Genomic DNA, 22,687 nt, shown 5'->3' on the forward strand with positions numbered 1-22,687 from the left:
ACAAAGCTGGGAACAGAGTTCTCCGTTAATATTACCTACAAAGTGTGGTCCATTGTCCGAGCTAATGCACGCAGGTATACTGAAGCAGGGAATTATTTCCTTAAACAAAATCTTCACCACAGTCTCAGCAGTAGCGTTAGGAGGAGGGTAGGCTTCAATCCACTTCGAAAAGACATCAGCAATAAGCAAAACACATTTATAGCAACTCAACTCATTTCTACAACTCAATGAAGTCCAGTTGAAGGCCGAGATTGATAGATTCTTGTTGTCTAGAGGAATTAAGAGCCACGGGGAGAACGCTGGTAAGTGGAGCTGAAATGCGCATCAGCCATGATTGAATGGCGGAGTGGACTCGATGGGCCGAATGGCCTTACTTCCACTCCTATGTCTTATGGTCTTATGGTCTTATAAGAAGTTTCTCCTCAACTCTGTTCTAAGTGGCCTACCCCTTATCTTTAAACTGTGTTCTCTGGACTCACCCATCAGCGAAAACATGCTTCCTGCTTCCAGAGTGTCCAATCCTTTAATAATCTTATATGTCTCAATCAGATCCCCTCTCAGCCTTCTAAACTCAAGCGTATACAAGCCCAGTCACTCCAATCTTTCAGCAAAAGATAGTCCCGCCATTCTGGGAATTGACCTCGTGAACCTACTCTGCACTCCCTCAATAGCCAGAATGTCTTTCCTCAAATTTGGAGACCAAAACTGCGCACAATATTCCAGGTGCGGTCTCACCAGGGCCCTGAACAGCTGCAGAAGGACCTCTTTGCTTCTATACTGAATAGTGAGGAAGGATGAGTAAAGGGGCAAGAGTTGCACCTTCTCTGATTGCATGGGGAACTATTGGGAGTGGAGGAGGATTGGACCAGGGTCCCTCAGATGGAATGATCCCTGCAAAATGCTGATAAGGATGAGGAGGGGAATATGTGTCTGGTGGCATCCTGCTGAAAGTGGCAGAAATGGCAATTTATGATCCTTTGAATGCAGATGTTGGCGGGATGAAAAGTGACATTATCAGTTGCGGGAGGGAACAGAAGGGGTGAGGGCAGGAGTCTGGTTGGACACTTGCTAAAGACCCTGTCAACCATGATGGTGGGGAATCCTCAGTTGAGGAAAAAGGTGGACAATTACCCAACTACCCACCTCTTCTGCAGTTTGATTTTCACATCTTGGCTTCAAATTTGACTTCGTATTGTCTGCTTTTTCCTTGTCAGGTATGACATTGTGCCTCCAAACAGGTATCCATGTCACAGACATAAAGTTGCCAGTTGGGAATTTGGTGAGGGTGTTAGTATGCATGCACAGAATGATTCCAAAGGAGTGAACTTTAGGGTCTTTGTGAGGTATGCACTGTAATTCTACATCAACGGTAGTTGTACCATTTTAGAGTTAGGTTTGTGTGGGGCATGGATCTGATGAGGGAGTCACGGCCAGAGTGGTCTGTCTGAAATGCTGATAAGGGTGGGTAGAGAAATATATCAAAGCTGTAGGGTCTGTTTGTAGGTGGCGGAAGTAGCGGAGGATGATACAATGTATATGGAGGTTTGTGGGGTAGAAGGTGAGGACCAGGGGAGTTCTGTCCTTGTTGCATTTGGAGGATTGGAGTTCAAGGGCAGAGGTGCAGGAAATGGAGGAGATGTGCTGGAGGGCATCGTCGATCACGTGGAAGGAGAAATTGCGTCTTCGAAGAAGGAGGCCATCTGGGATTTTCTGTGGTGGAATTGGTCATCCTGGGAACAGATGTGGTAGAGGCGGAGGAATTGGGAATAAGGGATGGCGTTTTTACAGGAGGCAGGTTGGGAGGAGGTGTAGTCCAGGAAGCTGCGGGAGTCGCTGGGCTTGTCTGTGGTTAGTCAGCCCCTCCAGTGCATCTCCTCCATTTCCTGCACCACCATCCTTGAACTCCACACCTCTCAATGCAGTAAGGACGGAACCTCCACCCCCACCAGCCCTCATCTTCCACCCCACCAATCTCCAGATACATCGCATCATCCTCCGCCACTTCTGCCACCTACAAACAGACCAATCATTAGGGATATATTTCCCTCCCCACCCCATCAGCGTTTCAGAGAGACCATTCCCTCCTTGACTCCCTTGTCAGATCCACGCTCCCCCCACCAGCATGCACCCCACTCCGGGCACCTTCCCCTGCCACCGCAATAATTGCAAAACGTGCTCCCTCACCTGCATCTAATGCCTCAAATGATCCTTTTACATTGAACAGAAATTTACCTGCATTTCCACAAATGTCATCTACTGTATTCGTTGCACCCGACATCGGGGAGACAGGATGCCAACTTGCGGATCATTTCAGAGAATACCTCTGGGACACCCGCACCAACCAACCCCACCGCCCTGTGGCTGCACACTTCAGCTCCCCCTCCCACTCCAGCAAGGACATGCAGGTCCTGGGCCTCCTCCACTGCTAAACCTGACGCCTGGCGGAAGAACACCTCATCTTCCGCCTTGGGACCCTGCAACTGCCATTCACTACAAAGCCACTGACTGCCATAGCTACCTTCACTACACCTTGTCACACCCAATGCCCTGCAAGGATTCCATCCCATTCTCCCAGTTCCTTCGCCTACATCACATCAGTTCAGATGGTGCCACCTTCCAAAACAGTGCTGCTGATATGCTTGCTTCTTCCATAACCGTGGCTTCCCACCCACTATGGTTGACAGGGCCCTCAACCACTTTCAACCTATCATCTGTGCTTCTGCCCTTGCACCTTCCCATCACTCACAACAGCATGATTGGGTCCCCAATGTCATCACGTTTCAGCCCGCCTGCCCTTGCATTAAAAGGATCATTCTCTGCCACTTCAGACAACTCCAGCAAAACGCCACCACCCAATGCATCTTTCCCTTACTCCCTCTTCTGCATTTTGCAGGGATTGTTCTATCTGGGACACCCTCGTGCATTCCACAACCACCAACACACCCCCTTCTCCATGGCACCTTCCCATGTAACTACCGAAGGTGCAACACCTGCACCTTCACCTCCTCCCTGCTCATCATCCAAGGACCTAAACAATCCTTCCAGGTGAATCAGTATTTCACCTGTATATTCTCCAATCTTGTGTTTTGTATTTGTTGCACACATGTGACCTGCTCTACATTGGAAAAACTAAATGCACCTGCGGTCTGTGCACAAGCATGACCACGACCTTCCCATAGCTGGTAATTTTAACACAGCATCCTGCTCGCATGCCCACTTATCTGTCCTCAGCATGCTGCAATGTTCCAGTGAATCACAGTGCAAGCTGGAGGAACAACATCTCATCTTCAGACAAGGCACTTTACAGCCTTCTAGACTTAATATTGAGTTTAACACCTTTAAATTGTGAACAATTTCTTCCCTTTTAGCTTGTTACATCTTGTTATCATGCCCTGTTTTGCACAACTATCGTCCGTTTCCCCCCCCCCCCAGGAGGACTGTTTGTCTTTTCAACTCTGGCAGGAGACACCCCATTGTTCTGACATTCTTACATTCCAATCACTTAATCTGAACTATCTACATCTTTTCTCCACCAGTACCCTACACCCACTAACCTCATACCCCACCCCCACCCCAAACTATAGCATAAATGTTGTTCCCTCCACATTTCACTTCAGCTCTGATGAAGAGTCACCTAGACTCGAAACATTAGATTGCTGTCTCTCCATGGATGCTGTCTGACCTGCTGTAATCTCCAGCATTGGTTGTTTTCAGTACAGATTCCGGCATCAGCAGTAATTTGCTACTAGGAACCTTGCTACCCCTTACATTACCAGTATCCCAGTCTATATTTGGGTAATTGAAATTCTAGCAGCTCTATAAAGTTGGCATTTTTATAATTTTGCTATAGATTTGTTCCTGTGTATCCTTTCCACTTGTTGCAATAGTTAAACCTTTTTACCTTTGCTCTTTCCAAACCCTCTGAGACATCCTTTTTCTCCAGCACTCTGTTACCTTCCACCTTTCCCTTCTTTTCTGAACACCTTGTAGCCAGGAATATTTAACATCCAGTGTTTATCATCTATGAACCAGGTCTCTGTTATCATCACAACAGCTCACATGGCAATCTGCCTACAACTCCCGATCTTATTTGCTATACTCTCTGCATTCACATACATGTAGTACAACTTTGATTTAGATTTCATTACTTTCTCCTTTACTCCAACTTCACCTATTAACTTGCTATTCACTGTGCTAGCCCTAGCTGTCTCTCTAAGCATTCTGTGAATCCTGGTGATATTCTCTAATATTCTCTCTTGGTTTCCACACTCTTGCCAAGTTAAAGTCTTGCCAACTGTGCAAGCAAAATACCCTGCAAGGAACTCTGGTCCAGCTCTAGTCAGGTGCAACCCAGGTACCAATACACCCAGAGCCAGTCCCAATGTCCCAGCAATGTTTATCTATCCCTCCTGCACAATCTTTCCCGTTACATTTTATCCTTCTATTTCTGCATTCAATTGCATTGCATTTTGGTACAGGGTGTAAACCAGAGATTACAACATTTAAGGCTTTGAATGTTAATTTAGCCAGCTATTTAGAAAATGCTGATACAAAAACTGAAACTACTGATGCAACGGAGCAGCTCTGGCAGCACCTGTAACAAGAAGATGGAATTAATGTTTTGAGTCTAGTGACTCTTCATCAGAAGTGTTGAATTACACTGGTGGGGGGGGTGGTGGTGGGGGTGGAGGGGCAGTATTGATGAGTCTTGTAGGAGATGCTGTGATTCTGGATATCCCAGTTTTGGACTGTACATCCTTGGGCAATAACAATCTTAAGTTGATCAACTGTCAAGCAACAATGAGGGCAGTGGGGGAGTGCTGCTACTTCTGGGGCAGTGCCTCAGTGATCCTAGAAATGTGTTAGAGGTCAAATATTGCTATGACACCTCTGAAAGTCTCCTTGAATACTGGCATGAGCAGTTACATTGGCAGCATACTGAGCCTTACTTCACTTAGAGCTTCCACTGTCGCACTTGGACGTTTGATGTCTTGAGTTTGTGCTCAATGTAAGCCAACTCATTAGCCGTTAGCTATTAGCTATGTCATGTAAGTGTTGGGCATTGGCATGACGTTTTTTTTACACTGGGCAGAATTGGCTCCAAACTATGTCTACGTGTTGGTGCTGGACTCCTTGTTTATATTGACTGTCTTCTAGAATGCCTGCCAATATTCCATGCTGCCTGTCCTGTTTGAGTTTGTTGATCTGGTAATTCACCAAAGGCAAATCCTGTCCCCAAATTAGCCTAAAATAGACATTTCAGTGTCTGAACTAGTGGCTACCAATGTGAGAGCTAGATAATGGTGTTTCTTCATCACTGTCTTTCTGTTTTCTAATACTTTTCCATCAGTGTCTGACCACTTTGCAGATCTTTGGTATCTGAAAGGAGCAAGGAACAATGTTGATTGTGAAAAGAGAAAGGGTTAAGCATGTGGGATACACTAAGATCATTTGCAAATTGTAAATCAGAAAAAATTTTAGGATGAAGGTTAATAGTGATATGACCAGAAGAATAAGATTTGATCAAACTTATTGTATTTTTAATGCTGTCTGCAAAGAAAGCTTACGTTATGAAATAATGGCTGTCAGATTTCCCTTCCTGTTTGCAGGTTTTGGCAATAATTTGCAGCTTTTTGGATTGGAACATCTGGGACTGTGAAAGTTGTCAATTTCTTAAGGTTTTATGCAATTTGGCTCTTTTCAAATTGCCTCAGGAAATATCTGGCAGATCAGTCTGACTGCAGTATAACGATTTCCAGGGAAGATTCCTGTTATGTCCTAGATGAGCATTTGTGTTTGTAATTGTTCTCTCTCTGAGACAACCTTTCTAGTTATTCTACAAATCAGCAAAAACTATCATCAAGGGACTGTGAATGACACTCCATTCGAAGATGTTAACAATGTCTTCCTGTTTATTCAATATTGCTTGTTGCTGGAACCAGCTCTTTTTAAAGACCATTTTATTTTGAGTGGGACATTAGTCTCAACACTCTGTGTTTGGAATGTCTGGTCCCTTTATAATGATTAAATTATTGAGGATGCTGCCTGGAAGAGGATCTTTGTTTTTTAGGTGTTTTTCTTAAATGCCGTTGAAGGAGTCGACAATGGACTCCATTTGACTGAGTGCACACATCATCTGCATACTGGAACTCTGATTGAATTGCAATGATATTGGCTTTGGATTGGATTTTTTATGTCAGACAGCTATGAATGCTCTATTGTTGAATATATTTAAGCCAGAGATATTTTTGGTTGCTCAGTGAGTCACAGAGGAGTGGGCAAGAAAATGGGGTTGAAGCTGATTGGGCATGATCATATTTGATAGAGCACGTTCATTTGATCTACTGCTATTCTATATCCTGTGGTCTTTTGATTACACCACTGCAGGAAATAGTTTCTCTATATCTATCTTTTTGAATACTTTATAATTTTGATAGTCTTTTAATTCAGATTTCACACATCCACTGTATGTTGCTTTTGAATTTGCAATATTCACGATAACTTTCAGAAATTTGAATTTGGGAACTTTTAATTTTAATAGTGAATTGTAGAATACAATACTATCTTTTAAACTTGGATTAAAATTTTAAGGGCCCCTACTATTTGATTTGCAGGCACGTTAGGACCTGTAAAATTCCCTGGGAAGTTTTCCCACCGTCCACGCTTAACACTTTTTCAATCATAATGGGGTGGGTGAAGCCTGGGGCAATTCAAATTAATGAATATGTTGCCTTCAAGTTTTGAGGCTGGTGGCATGTGGATGGGCCAAGTTGGTATATCAGCCCAGCAGATCATCCTACATTTGCCTCAATACCTACATTTTCTAGATTTGGTGACATTTTCTGCCTCCCTGTCCACTATCACCACCTCCTAAGATATCCCAGCCTTTACACCAAGAACCCCTAACCATCTCTTGCTCCAAGGCCACCCCTTCTATCCGTACTGCAAGGCCCTTATATTTACCTCCTCCTTGGTTGTAGGTCTTTAAAATCTGAGGACTAAGAGCGTTTAGTTCCAGCAGTGGCCATCACTCTGTGGTACTGCTGGGACTATGGAGCCGTCAGTCAATCCTTGGTGAGGTTTTGAAATCTTGCTGCCAGCCATTTAGCACTCCGAGGAGTGTTAATGGCTGTGAGACAGCATGCATTGTGGAGACATGTTCTTTGCTGACTCTAACTGGTGAAATGAGAAACGTACACATTCTTCTGCATTTAATCATATTAGTAAGTTTATTTTGTTTCTAAAGGTAAACTGTTTCTCAGTCATGTCTAGAGAAAAACCAACATGAATTGATAACAGCTTTAAGTCTGATTTGAGATATTAACCCTTTATATTTGTCCTTCCAGAAAATTGTTTTATGGCTCCTTCCAAAATACTAACATGATTGGACTTGAGACATTGCCAGATCCTACGGATATCTGGGAAATAATACAGACAATCGGAAAAGGAACCTATGGAAACGTCTACAGAGTTTTGAATAAGAAAGATGGTAGCCAAGCTGCTGTCAAAGTGCTGGATCCCATCAGTGTTAGTACTTAGAAATTTTTAAATCTTGTTCATGACTTTCTAATATTATGAGATTCTGCATTTGCATTGTATCTAATAAACAATGTGCACTCTTCAAATTTCCTTTCCAACCTGTCTGCATCCTTTTGACAGGGTTAACCTCACCTGGAAAATTCAATCATGGGGGTGACCAATCAGAGGAAGGGAATGCTAGAATCTGTGAGGAGCTACGTTTTCGATCTCAACCTGGTTCTCTCTCACTTTCACTCCTGATGTGTTCACTGATTTGGAGGAGCAGTGAGCTGTTTGAAGCGGCGATGTTTTGAGTTGGTCATTGGGGGTTCCTTTTGCTGAAGCCAGGGCTGAGAGGGTGGGAGGGCGTCTGCTGGAGGAGAAGTCAGTTGCAAAAGGGGTGGGGGTGAAAAGACGGAGGTTTCAAAAGGGGTGTTGGGGAAGGCATGCTGTATGAGGGGATGGGTTCAGCGGGAGCTGCAAGTGGGTAACAGGGAAGTAGCAATGGGGGGAGGGTTTGAAAGGGAGGCTGCACAGGAGACGGGGTTTCAAGCCTGTCAGCAAAGGAATACTTGACTACCTGGGAGCCAGAAAAACCTGAAATCACTGAAGTAATGAGTTTCATGAAAGTGAGTATCAAATCTCGAGCTTAAAGCTGCATTGGGAGGTCGGGGGTTTGTGATGAAGCAGCTGCTTTTGTAACAAAAGCTGACAATTGTTAATATTAAGTTTGAGGTTGAAATATGATATTGAGTAAAATAGGTAATAACTGCCCGATTAAAATTTTCCAGCTTTGCACATATGCAATAGACACACCAGTTATGATCTTACCAGTCTGTGGAAGATGTATTTAAGTTATTTTTTGAGTATTGGAGTATGTCAACTATTTTGAAGAATGTTTGTTGCTAACTTAAGCCTATTTTCTTGTGCCAGTTTAAATTCTGTGAATTTATTTTTTTCCTTGTGTGTTGTGCCTTTAAGTACAACTGAGGCTTGATAATTTTTGAAGATGTGATGAATTATTTTATTTCTGCATCTATGGATCCATGCACCCTATAAATCAACCCAAATTTTAAAGGTATTATACTCCATGACTGTGTTACCCAAGAAATTAGAATAATGAACATGGATGCTAGAAATATGAAACACAAACTGAAAATGCTGGAGAAACTCAGCAAGTCTGGCAGTATCTGTGGAGAGAAAACACAGTTAATGTTTCAGGTCCTGTGACCCTGCTTCAGAACTGGAGCTGAATGTCTCCAACAATTTCTGTATTTGTGTGCAATAAATTAGGTAGTGAGAATGAAAAATGAGTCCCTAAAAACAAAATCATTGTGCCCCAAAATCAAAACTTAGCCTGCAAAACAGTCCTCAGAGGGGGGGGGGTTGGGGGAAACTCTTGACCCCTGCCTCCGAACAATATCTCTCCAACCCCAAGACCCGCTGCGATATCTGTGCTGCTCTAATTCTGGATTCTTATGTTTTCCCAATCATAATTCCTCCAGCTGTAGTGGCCATGCTTTCAGTTGCTTCAACTCCAAACTCTGGATTACCCGAAATATACCTTTTCAGTCTCTTCACCTCACTTTCCTCCTTTAAGACATTTGTTAAATCCAACCTCTTCTACAAAGCTTTAGGCCATCAGGTCTAAAATGTTTTTTTGTATGGTTGTGTCATATTTTGTTTTATAATACTCGTGTGAAGCAGGATGTTTCATTATTTACAATAGTTATAATAGTTAACTATCTTATATACATCTTAATTGTTGTATGTTTTAACTGAAGTTTATTTTACCAATTTTTTTTGTTCTGATGTATGCACTTCAGTTAATGGTATTGCTACACTTGTACTTCTGTGCATACTTATACTTGTAGTAGTATGACCCAGGTATTTGCCAAACTAAGTAGAAATTTTGAATAGACAAAAAGTCAGTAGAATTGAAGCCTTTGGTCCTGTTATTATCTCAACAACAACACCAATTTGCACAGTGCCTTTAACATCTAGAATGTCCCAAGGTGCTTCACAGTATCGCTATAACATAAAATATCAATTAAGCCATATAAAAAGACATTTGGACAGATGACTAAAGTTTTGTCAAAGATATGTTTTAAGCATTGTCTCAAGAAGTGTGGAATATGAAATCAACAGTGCTTTCAGATGTTGCTTAGGGCTCCACAAAGATGAGAACAAGGAGGTGCCCAAAGAACTTAGGAGACTCCATATCACCAAATCTGGAAGGGGAGTAGAACATTGATAATTATGAATTTATTCCCTTAGTCAAATTTATTCCCTTAGTCTTACAGCCATACACATGGGGTGACACAGAACATCAGTTAGACCCTGACATGCTTGATATTGCTCTGTAGATTCCACTCAAAAATACAACTACAGCATTTATATGGAAACCTGTTGTCTGACTATTGTTATAGTTGTCAGTGAGTAGCTGCAACACAATAATTTAATTCAGAGTCTGTGGAAAGAATTGCTCAAATAATATGCTTCTGCTGAATGCAATATCAAAGCAACTGAATTTGATGTTATAAGAAAACATCCATTGTTACATCTGGGGGTTTCCTGCATTCATGTGAATCAAAAATAGATCGTGCACAAAAGGCATGCATAGTGAGCATGACTAGTTTCTATACAATCCTCAATTTGATAACATTCAATTCAACAAGCACGTCCCCTTTTTTCTGTAAAAAGGGGAAAATAAATGTAACCTCTCCTTTTTAATCTTTAAAATAGTGATTGGTATCAGAACTGAATAAATTATGTGAACATATTTATTATAATTCCAAAGATGGTCTTGCAATATGACAGTTATACAAAAATCTCATCCATGTTATGTGTTGTCCTAATTTGTGTATCCATTTGTTTTTACCATTAATTCAGGTTGTTGATGAAGAAATTGAAGCAGAATATACGATCCTGCAGTCACTACCAAATCATCCAAATGTTGTTAAATTTTATGGAATGTTCTACAAATCAGACTTAAAATCTGGTGGTCACCTGTGGTTGGTTCTTGAGGTAAGGAACCATTGACTCAGGATTGCTTTCATAAAAGACTATTTAGATTAAAAAAACACAAACCGAAGAAACTTGTAATAATATGAAGTTAAAAAGTATCTTTGGCAATATTGACCAGATTAAATATAATCTTTTAAAAATATTACAATTGTTAAACATTTCTCCATTAACAAGTTTTGGGAAGCTTTGTAGCTCAGGTTGAGGTTCTGGATGTAGGTTTGTTCGCTGAGCTGGAAGGTTCGTTTTCAGATGTTTCGTCACCATACTAGGTAACATCATCAGTGAGCCTCTGGATGAAGCAAGGTGGCATGGCCCACTTTCTATTTATGTGTTTAGGTTTTCTTGGTTGGTGATTTCATTTCCTGTTATTTTTCTCAGAGGGTGGTAAATGGGATCCAAGTCAACGTGTTTGTTGATAGAGTTCCGGTTGGAATGTGTTGTCCCAGTCAAAGTGGTGTCCTTTCTCATCTGTATATAAGGATACTAGTGAGAGGAACTACGCAGAGCAAAGGAAAATCACCTATACAGTATATTAAAAAAGAATGAGGACCTAATGAACACAGTCCACCGATTTCTCAGCAACAAACCCAAACAAGCAGACAAAACACATCCAGAATCCCTCGCCACTCTCCCCTACATCAAAGACATCTTGGAAATGACTGCCAGAGTACTCAGTTCTCTTGGCATCATGGTAGCCCACAAACCCACCAACACACTAAAACAGCAGCTAATGAACTTGAAAAACCCTATACAGACAACAAGCAAAACTAATGTCATTTACAAAATACTTTGCAAGAACTGTAACAAACACTACATCGGACAAACAGGCAGAAAACTAGCCTCAGGATACATGAACATCAACTAGCCACAAAAAGACATGACCCTCTCTCACGAGTATCCTTACAGACGGATGAGGAAGGACACCACTTCGACTGGGACAACAAATCCATCCTAGGACAAGCCAAACAGAGACACGCATGGGAATTCCTGGAAGCATGGCATTCCAACAGAACTCTATCAATAACACATTAACTTGAATCCCATTTACCACCCCCTGAAAAAAACCAGGAAGTGACATCACCAACCCAAGGAAACCTAAACACATAAATAGAAAGTGGGTCATGCCACCTTGCTTCATCTGGAGGCTCACTGATGATGTTACCCAGTATGGTGATGAAACCCATCCGCAGATGTGTGAGTCCCGAACCAGAGGACACAGCTTAAAAATAAGAGGTAGGCCATTTAGGAGCTTAAAAATAAGAGGTAGGCCATAGAGATGAGGAGAAACCTCTTCACACAGAGAGTGGTGGGTGTGTGGAATGCTCTGCCCCAGAAGGCAGTGGAGGCCGAGTCTCTGGATTAGTTTAAGAAAGACTTGGATAGAGCTCTCAAGGACAGTGGAATCAAGGGTTATGGAGATAAGGCAGGAACAGGATACTGACAGAGGATGATCGGCCATGATCATAATGAATGGTGGTGCTGGCTCGAAGGGCAGAATGGCCTACTCCTGCACCTATTCTCTATTGTCTATTGTCTGTTGAAACATCTGAAAATGAACCTTGCAGCTCAGCGAACAAGCCTACATCCATTTCTCCATTAATATTGGCATCAAGTTATAGTGTGCATTATTAGGAGAAGGACTGGTAGTTATTGAAAATGGCAAAGACATTGCATTTCACTCTAGCAAAAGTATGTGGATGAACAATCCATAGTTTTTTTATTGTAAGGATTTTTCATTTTGTGTTTTTAAAACTGGAGACTAAAGTATGTGAGAACTTTCTAAAACCTAGTGTTTGAAAGAGCGGCTGCAGTTTTTTGAAAGGAAATAACCTGATAGCCATGGGACATATTGTAAACAATTGATTGATCCAACAGCAATTGAAGTTCAAATTGCAGATGATCTTGATTTGAGGCTATGTACTGATACAGTTCTTGTTGCCAATGAGAAGTTGATCAGTTTGTGGATTAGTGACAGTTATCAATGCTTGCTAACAACTATGTGATTGGTTCTTGGGTGGCTGAGCAGCTTAGAGCTGGCAACAATTTACAGAGACATGGGGAGAAGACAGGAAGAAAGTGGGCATATCATCTTTCAGCCAAGAAGCTGCCTGTTCTCTGTAGTCAAAAACTGAAATTAGTTACCTTTCCTGCAAGCCTTGACTTTTGACTTGATAAATCAGAGACACTTTCCAAGTGAGTTGGCCACTCTGTAGTTCATACAGACCAGTGGAAGCATCCAGATGATGGCATCTGAATAACAGGTGTCTGGCTAGTTGAGGAAAGATCATCTCAAATCGAAACTGGGAAGCAAAGACCACTGAATTGACTTTCCAGCTCTTTTTCGCCTCGAGCAATAACCTACATTTCCTTTTTTGTCCTGTATATATTAAGGGGGAGTTTATAATGGAATTAGAATTTTAGTTAGCAGTGCATTAAGCCATTGATTTATCACTATTTTCCTGTAGCTATGGTCGAGTTACTAATTACTGACAACAGTAATTGGGCTACGCACTTTAAAAGAAAAGCTTTTAACATTTGGTATAACTCTGGGAATAGCGGGGCTCAGTTTATTGCCTGCTACCCCAGTGAATTAAAGATGACTGATAACTGTATAGATTTACTCAAGGTATAATAACATAACTAAGACCATAATTCCACATGGAAACATGAGTATGCCAAATAGCTTTAGAAGCTTAATCTGCTCTTTAGAACAGTTATGACTGAACTGCAACTGAATTCCTCATACCACTCTTTGTTCCTATCTCTGAATAGAGGGGTTCTTGACTGTGTTGCTATTGATGCATTCTGTCGGTGTTAGAAAATCTCTTTACCCCTCTTAACACAATAACTAATTTTCAAACAGGAAAAAAAAATTGCATGTCCATGCATCTTTCATCTTTGTCCATGTAATTTTGATACTTTCAAAGATTCCCCTTTTTTCAAAATCCAGACTGCATTTGAGGTATAACTCCATTTCCAGTGCAAGTAAACAGCAATTCAAATAGCTGTCTTTATATTTCATTAGATTTTCGGGATTAATTGTGGTCTTGAAATTTTACTGTCTCCTCTAGTTCCTCATTGTCCTTGAGTACTTATAATTTAACTTGATGATAATTGTTTTCTCTTCTAACTCTGGGCTTTAGATCTTAGAAACTGATGGTTTATCCCTCTGTGGTATTTACTATGTGTTTTATTTGTTTGATCTCATTTATTGTAAATTATCTCCTTTGATATACCTTACATAAGATAATGTATTGTGTATCTCAAGAATATGTCAATTTCTGCATGTAACTAAGAAATACTAATTAGCATTAATGAAAATTTTATACACAACCCAAGAGATATACAAAGGTATCTTTGCCCCCATCAGAATGGTGAGAAAAGACTATTACCCTAGCCTGAAATGGATGAACATGCTTGAAAAAACACTAGATGCACCAGTTGGATGAATCATAGAGTAGTTCCAGTACAGGAGGCCAATTGGCTTGTTGTAATTGGTGCCAGCTGTTTGGAAGAGCATCCCTCTAATCTACCTCTTCTTCATAATTCTAAGTTTATTTTCACAATTCTATTTTGAAGACATTGTTTGAATCTACCACATTGGCAGTTGAAGCATTCAAGATGTTAGCTCCTCACTGTGGAAAAGATTGTTCAAAAAATTAATTTGTAGGATGTGAGTGCTGGCTGAGCCAAGATTAATTGCTTATCCCTAATTGCTCTTGAGATGGTGGTACAGAGCTGCCTCCTTGAGCCAGTGCAGTCCATTTAGTGTAGGTAGACCCACAATGCAGTTAGGGAGGGAGTTCCAAGAATTCAACTCAGTGACACTGAAGGAACAGTGAATACATTTCCAAGTCAGGATGATGAATGGAATGGAGGAAAGCTTGTAGCTGATGGTATTCCATTATATCTTTGGAAATAAAAATACATCACATCAACCACAGAACTCTTATTAACTGTGTGTTACCTATAGACCCATATGGCATAGGAGTGGAACTAAGCCATTTCACCCATTGAGTCTGTTCTGCCATTCTCCGAGATCATGGCTGATCTAATAATCCTCAACTCCATTTTCCTGCCTTTTCCTCATGATCCCTGCTTCTCTTACTGATTATAAATCACTTTATCTTTGCCTTGAATATATTTAATAACTCACCCTCAACAGCCCTCAGTAGTAAAGAATTGCACAGATTCACTGCCATCTGAGAGAAGAAATTCTTCCTTCCTTATGCCCCCTAGTCTGAGATTGTTCCAAAAAGGGAAACAACATTTCCACATCTACCCTGTCAACTCCCATAAGAACCTATACTTTTAAAAAAAGAAATCACCTCTATTCTTCTAAACTCTAATAAATACAGGTCCAGCCTATTGAACCTCTCCTAATATAGGAAAGCCTCCATACCCAGAATCAAGTGAGTGAACCTTCTCTGGACTGCCTCCAGTGGCAGTATATTACCCCTAGCTAAGAGGATCAAAACTGTTCACAGCATTCAAGCTGTGATCTGGCCAGTGCATTGTAAAGTTTGAGCAAGATATCCCTACTTTTGTACTCCATTTCCTATGAAATAAAGGTCAATCTTCTATTTACCTTATTTATTACCTGCTGAACTTGAATGCCAGCTTTTTGTGGTGCATGCATGAGGACCCCAATTCTTTGTGCTACAGCTTTCTGCAGTCTTTCCCCATTTAAATACTATTAAGCTCTTCTGTTCCTGTCCAAGTGCAAACTTCACATTTTCCTGCTTTTGTGTTCCATCTGCTAAGTTTTTGCTCACTCGATCTGTCTGTCCCTGTGCAGATTGCTTGTGCCTTCTCATATATTTTTGTCATCCGTAAGTGTGGCTTTTAGTATATTCACTTTCCGCATTCATGTCATGAGAATATAGAAATAATTGTGCCACCGACAGAGATCCCTGTGACTCTTTATTGATTCAGGTTGTTATCTTGAAAATACCTCCTTTATCCCATCCTTTGCCTCTGTTAATTAGCCAACTCCTCTAACCACGCTAATAGAGTATGTCCAACACTGTGGGTTCTTCTTATGTAGCCTAAGTTGTGGTATTTTATCAAACATCTTCCGAAAATTCAAATATATTACTTCCTATTTATGTATCTTGATTGTCACCTTTTCAAAGAATTCTCATAATTTTGAGACATGATTTCCCCTTCATGAAGCTACGCTCACTCTGCTTGATCCAATTATTTATTTCTAAATGCTCTGTTATTATATCCCTTTATCATATTCTGTAACATTATCCCAATAACAGATTAATTCACTCCCTCTTCGTTGGACCAGCAATGTAGGCTGGATTGTAATACCTACACGCTCTCCAACTTCACAGGAACTGTATATTTGAAGGTGTGGGGCTGGTGAAAATACAATGCAAAGCCTTCCTGATGCCTCCTTGCACAGGTCCAACCTGCCTTCCATTTTATGGTAGGCAGTGGAGGCATAAGACAGCTACCGGTCAATTAATGGCCATTTAAGTGCATTATTCTTCCCCGACTATTTTACCCACAGTTAAGGAAGGCCTATTCAAACAGGTAGCCTGGCAGCTTTCACTGTGTTACCAACTACTGTGTGCTGCTGTGCAAGAGGGACCTCCTTTGGTTGGGCCCAAGTACTAATTGGAAGCAAATTGCCTCTCCCCACCAATAAGATCATGATCTCCCATGACTGTCTTCCTCTGGCCGAGGGAACTAGGCCCCACAGTCATCCTCAAACCCTTTGTTGGCATCTGCTCTTCTGGACCCACTGACACCTAGATGTAGCTGCAAGTCCAGTCTACATACCTCTCTCATTCCACATTCTGCCAGCACTTTGCTTTTTATTCCATAACCTCTTTGTTGGTACTGCCTGCAGTGGCCATTGGTCCCAGATGCGAGTTTAGAAGTCTCACTCTTAAAAGTTAATAATGTTTTCTTGTAAAATGACTATGAATGAGATCCATACAAACCTTTTATTCAGGGTTCAGAGAATTTGCATTCTGTATAAGCTGTATTTTTGTTGAGTCTGGAATACTCCATGCAACATTTAGAAAGGGCAGTTGGGACCCCAGATGTAGAAGTCTTATCCCTGTTACCCTCAGATCCTATTTGTACAAGCAGGGTGACGTGACTCTCAATAGCTGTGTGAATTTAGCACTGAAATCTCACAAATGCCATTTAGGCTCTTACAGTAGTCATAAGCCACATCATGGGAGTCACAAATTGATGTAAATGTAGCTGGATTTGAAGGGCAGGATAAACCTTTTTATGTGTCAGGATCTGAAGAATTTTAAATCCCCTAGCTCTTTAAACATGGAATAAACTTTTGAAAAACAAATCCCCTGCTGGACTGCTATGTTTGGTAGGGGGAGGTTCTTGCAGTTTCAGTAGAGATCTTTGTTATTATGTCCTTAAGGACTATTACTGTATGACAGTTTCAAAAATTTCAGTAATCTCAACAAGAGTTTGGGTTGAGCCGGTGGTCTCTATCGTGGAGGATGTGGGCTGGAAGACCAAATGGCACCTAAAACAACTGGGACAGAGTGAGCCTCTTAACCAGTCTGCTTCAGGATTTGTCTGCCGTTACAGCCACTGAGGATCAATTTTCGGAGTTGGCAGGCCTGATGCTATCCCAGCTGCCTCTCCAAGTGGGGATTTTTTATTTCAAAACATGCCTGCAAAGTGGGGACGTTCCTTGACTGGAGCTAAGATTAGATTTCTTACAGTGTGGAAACAGGCCCTTCAGCCCAACAAGTGCACACCGACCCTCCGAAGAGTAAATCACCCAGACCCATTCCCCCTGACTAATGCACCTAACACTATTGGCAATTTAGCACGGCCAACTCACCTAACCTGCAAATCTTTGGATTGTGGGAGGAAACCGGAGCACCCGAAAGAAACCCATGCAGACACTGGGAGAATGTGCAAACTCCAGACAGTCGCCCAAGGCGGGAATTGAACCCGCGTCCCTGGTGCTGTGAGACAGCAGTGCTGCTAACTGCTTCATTAACCAATATCTGCCTGTAGGCGTCTGGAATGGCCTATTGAATAAACTTTAGAATTTCTTATCTCCTCTGTCTTTTACATTATTACTGCCTCACCCCAAATTAAGATAACTAAAGTTGTCAATTATAACAACTGTGTAGTTCTTGCGTCTCTGTAAAATTCCTTAAAAATGTGTTTCACTATATCTTTACCAATAGTAGTCATTTAGTAGTATAGAACTTGAGGACTACTGAACAAAAAGCATATCTTGTCCAAACTTTTTATCTTGTATTCATTAGGGCAATTAAGAAATACCAATATAGAGAGAAAACAACACTTGTACTGTATGCTTGACATGTAAAATCTGATTGGTATGGCAGTTACCATAGAGAATACACTAGTTAATGATGACTGGCAGTTAACTGCCAAACTTTGTTTAACTTTTAAACAAGGCCAGCTGATCTGATTGGTCAAGGTCTTGCCTTAAGAAATGAACCAAAGAATTCTATCTTTTTAACTTGTTGCTCAAATGTTACCTGTGGGCACTTCACAGGTTTAAAAGTGATGGTCTTAGGCTTCTTCATGGGTTTGTGTGATTTACAGTGACAAATGCTCTGATCATGGTCACTGTTACTTTGCAGAATGGCTTTGGTCCAATCTTTCCCACTTGTCAATGGTCTGTAGAATAAAATCAGTAATGCATTTTAGTCGTTGCATAGATCTAGCCAAATAGATCCTGGTCTTACCCTTCGAGGACATTCTGGCTCTCCAACACAGTAATGTTATTCTTAATCATTAAATTCTTTCCTCTCTTTCTTAAACACCTTCTATCTCTGAATATTTAATACCCATTCCTGCCCTCTTTTCATCCAAATCTATTCTCACCACAACATCATTCCCATGGGGCTATCTAATTTGCAGCTCACTGATCTTATTTATTGCACTCCAGAATGTGCAGGGAAATGAAACTTAGGGCTTACTCCGTTCTCTCATTTTTCAATTCCACCTAATACTTTACTGTTTCTTACTTGTGATGTCTATGCCTCCCAATTTTTTTTTGTGCTGTGTTTGTTCCCTCAAATGCTACCTCATCCCCAACCAAGTTAATTTAAAATCACTTCAGTAGCACTTTGCAGGATATTGTTTCCAGTTCTCTTTGGGTGCAGTCTGTACAGGTCTCATTAGCCTGGAACTGGTCTCAATGGTCCAGGAATTCAACACACACTTTCCTGCACTATGTCTACAGCCAAGCAGTCATGTACGCTATTCTACTTCTATACTCATTTATGTATGTTACTAGTAGTTATCTAGAGAGTATTACCTTTGGAGATCATGCTTGTTAGTTTCTTTATTAGATCCTTCAAAATCTATCTGCAGGACTCATTGCTCTTATCAAGCACTTTTTTGTAAATAATGTGCTGTGACCACTGGCTGTTTACCTTCTTTCCTTCAGCATGGTCTATAACTCCTCTGAAATGCTTCTCCCTGGCATCAGGGAGGTACTTAACATCCCAAACTCATGTATTTCCTAACACAATATGTTCTGTGCATCTTGATATTTCTAGTAATGAGCAGATAAATAGAACTTATTCTTTTCTTTTGTCATTAAACAATTCTACATTCAAGCCTTTATTTGAAAATGTGTGAGATGGACAATGTTCACATCTCTTCTGTGAGTTTACTGTGATGCTCATGACATCAAGGTGTAGTAATTGAAAAACCACTTGTTTTGTTTTCTTAGTTGTCTCCAAATGAAAGTGTATTGCAGGCATATTTTGGATATGTATGTGGCTCTGTTAACATGTATTAACACCCACAAATCTGTAATCTAAATATAAAATGCAAGTATGAGTGATTTTGTTTGCTCGTTGTCTGAAATCAGGCCCTCTTGCTATTCAAGTTTTGATATCTTATGAGCTCCAGGGGCCTTGTTATCAATGCCCACATTGTATTTTAATTATTATAAGCATGGGAATCCTGACACAATCAATTCATGTTTTATTTGCTGGATGTTCAAGAAGTGTAACATAGGTAGAATCTTCTGAAGAATCAGGTTATTTACTCAGCATTTTGATGAAAATATTTGCATTAGGAATAATTAAATAAAAATAGCCCATTCACTGTGATTCTACAGTTCTTCAACTTCCCAGCAAAGCCATTGATCAAAGTACTGACTTGCTAGATTCTGTATTCTTGCATTTAGTTGCTGGGTGATTTTTATTAATCACTGCAAGAATACTGATATTAATAATTTTGTGAGAGCAGTGCATAGTTAACTGTTTTGCTGTACTGCAATTTCCATTTCTATATCTACCCAGTGTTCTGTGTTGGTGTTCACTTCTGTGAGATATTTTTGTTATTGTTAAGTGACCCCGTTTAACTTAACTTCACTTGAGAGTGAGACAGTTGAGAAGTTAAATTTGCAAAAATTGACTTACTGTTTAGTACTGTTCAAAACATGTTAATTGCCATTTTAGCTTGGAAGCTGACTCTGGTTGGAAATCCACCAACCAGAAAGAGGCAGAGACCTGATGATTAAATTAAAACTGAACCTTTATGACATAAATAAAATCACAGTACAATTTTAATGGGCAAATCTCCATTGATTTGATAAACTGGCAAAATAAATCCTAACTGGCTTAGCTTGGAAAGTTGACTAATACAACTGGAAGCTACATTTGAAGGGGCACACATCTGTATGTATTTGGTTCATTTAGAATTTGTGTTATTGTGAGTAATGCATTTCTAAGCCAATTCTGAGCTTCCAATTTGCTTATTTATTTATCTATGTTAAGCATCTACAGTCTATCATAGTTGCTGTTTTTGCTTTATTCCTTTTGAGAAGCTGAAACCTCAACAAGAACAAGCATTAGATACACCATATTAGAAGGCACATTATATTTTTAAAAAATCCATTTGAAGGCCATACTCAGCCCAAAGGGCCAATAGGTTGTGATCATTCCTTCATTATTTCAAAGGAACAATATGTACCTACTTGCATTTCACCATACAGGTTACTGCTAACCTTTCTGATATATTGCTCCAGATGAACTATTGGTTGATGAAGCTTAATTTTTGTCAGTGACTGTTGACATGGCTTCTTGGGTAAAACATCATTACTTTATGATGTGGTGTACGTGCATCCCTGTCTGTTCGTTCATGTCACATACACCATTAAAATGATGCCTTGAAGTCTGTTAACAGCACCGACTAGTTACATTCTCATAGTAAAGAACTTGCACACAGTCTGGGTTTGTACATTTCACACATTTAATTGACAATATACTACAATGATTTCAACTCAAAGTGAGACAAGACCACGTGAGTAGTTATAATGCCAGAATACCACATGTAGTAATGTCTTTGCCTGTCTGGTCTGGTATCTATGTCATTCACTGTCAGTGTCACATCCAGTTTTAACTTTTATCACCACAGATTACTCCCAAGATGTTAGAGGTGAAATCACTCAGAACTCTTGTGTGGATCAAGTAGACTCCTAATGACCTCCATGCCATAGCAAGCCAACAAATTACCTTCCCAATGGATACCAACAGCCAAAATGATTGAGCTCTGGATTTCCATCAGTAACTGACGGCTTGAATGCACTCATAATTAAATGTCGCTATCCCAGCAACAGAAAATTAGCTAAATTACCCTCAACCTTTCTTCTGCAGGGGTAACAACCTTTGAATTTATCCCATTGATCACCTGCTCGAAACCTAGCGTAATAAAAGTCGGACCAACGTCTTCTGAGTTTATCAGAATTAGAGAAACACTTATTTAATGGACAACTTGTCTGTGTCAGAATGCAGCAAGAACCACAATGTCATAATACTCTTCAAGAATAAACTGTGTTATAGTGGGATTATATGGTGATTCTTTCTCAGATCTCTTGAAAACTAACAGTAGGAAAAGTAGCAGTTCTGAAGAAGGGTCACTGGACCCGAAATTTAAGGACTGTTTTCTCTATGGGTGCTGCTAGACATGCTGAGTTTTTCAAGCAATGTCTGCTTTTGTTGATAGGGAATTAGTTCTAGGTTTGGGAATATTCAAGTAAAATAAATGCTTTCATTCTGCTGGAAATTTGATAAGTGGACAGTGTCAGAAATATATGGCTGAATCATCTTTGTGTTAATTTAATTGTGATTGAGTTCTCATTTTCAGTTTTTGGCTGTTTCTTTTTATTTTGATATTGCTGTGCATCTGTGCAGAATGACCATGATTTGATCAGCTTACAGTTATTTGTGTGGCAGAAGAAAAAACTGTTGAGTTCGAAATGTATAATCATATTTTGGCGATGCTAAGCAAACGGCAAAAGAACACAAAGTGTGAATAAAGTACTGATGTAGTTGACAACATGTCTGCTAAAACATAATATACTCTTCATTTTAACATATTAGTTTACTATTGAACATTAATTGTAAGAAAGTTTGGGCTTGTTGTTACATAGTCATAGAGTCATGGAGCTGTAAATCATGGAGACAGACCCTTTGGTCCAACTCGTCCATGCCGACCAGTTATCCTAAATTAATCTAGTCTCATTTGGCAGCATTTCGCCCACATGGGCAGCCTGGTGGCACTGCTGCCTCACAGTGCCAGAGACCTGGGTTCAATTCCCGTCTCAGGTGACTCTCTGTGTGGAGTTTGCACATTCTCCCTTTCCGGTTTCCTCCCACAATCCAAAAATGTGCAGGTTAGGTGAATTGGCCATGCTAAATTGCCCGTAGTGTTAGGTGAAGGGGTAAATGTAGGGGAATGGGTCTGGGTGGGTTACGCTTCGGCGGGTCGGTGTGGACTTGTTGGGCTGAAGGGCTTGTTTCCACACTCTAAGTAATCTAACCTAAACCCTTCCTATGCATATACCCATTTGGATGCCTTTTAAATATTGTAATTGTACCAGCCTCCAACATTTCCCCTGGCAGCTCATTTCATAAATTCATCACCCTCTGAGTGAAAATGTTGCCCCTTAGGTCCCTTTTAAATCTTTCCCTCTCACCTTAAACCTATGCCCTCTAGTTTTGGACTCCCATGCCCTGGGGAGAAGACCTTATCTTTTAACCCTATCTGTGCCCCTCATGCTTTTATAAATTTTTATAAGGTCACTCCTCAGCCTTCAACACTCCAGGGAAAATAACCCCAGCCTATTCAGCCTCTTCCTTGAGCTCAAATC

General features: G+C 40.6%; 1 protein-coding gene across 5 annotated transcripts in view; it reads left to right on the forward strand.

Annotated features, from left to right (window-relative positions):
* myo3b (myosin IIIB) overlaps nucleotides 1–22,687 on the forward strand; it is a 577,679-nt gene that overhangs the window by 44,966 nt on the left and 510,026 nt on the right. For all 5 annotated transcript variants that reach the window (XM_043693701.1, XM_043693698.1, XM_043693699.1 and 2 more), the window contains exons 2-3: nucleotides 7,347–7,527; nucleotides 10,411–10,545. In XM_043693701.1, the coding sequence (XP_043549636.1) occupies nucleotides 7,381–7,527; nucleotides 10,411–10,545 (282 nt within the window). In that variant the 5' untranslated portion in view covers nucleotides 7,347–7,380. The remainder of the gene's footprint in view (nucleotides 1–7,346; nucleotides 7,528–10,410; nucleotides 10,546–22,687) is intronic.

This window comes from Chiloscyllium plagiosum, chromosome 7, assembly GCF_004010195.1.
Source record: "Chiloscyllium plagiosum isolate BGI_BamShark_2017 chromosome 7, ASM401019v2, whole genome shotgun sequence".
Classification (NCBI taxonomy): domain Eukaryota; kingdom Metazoa; phylum Chordata; class Chondrichthyes; order Orectolobiformes; family Hemiscylliidae; genus Chiloscyllium; species Chiloscyllium plagiosum.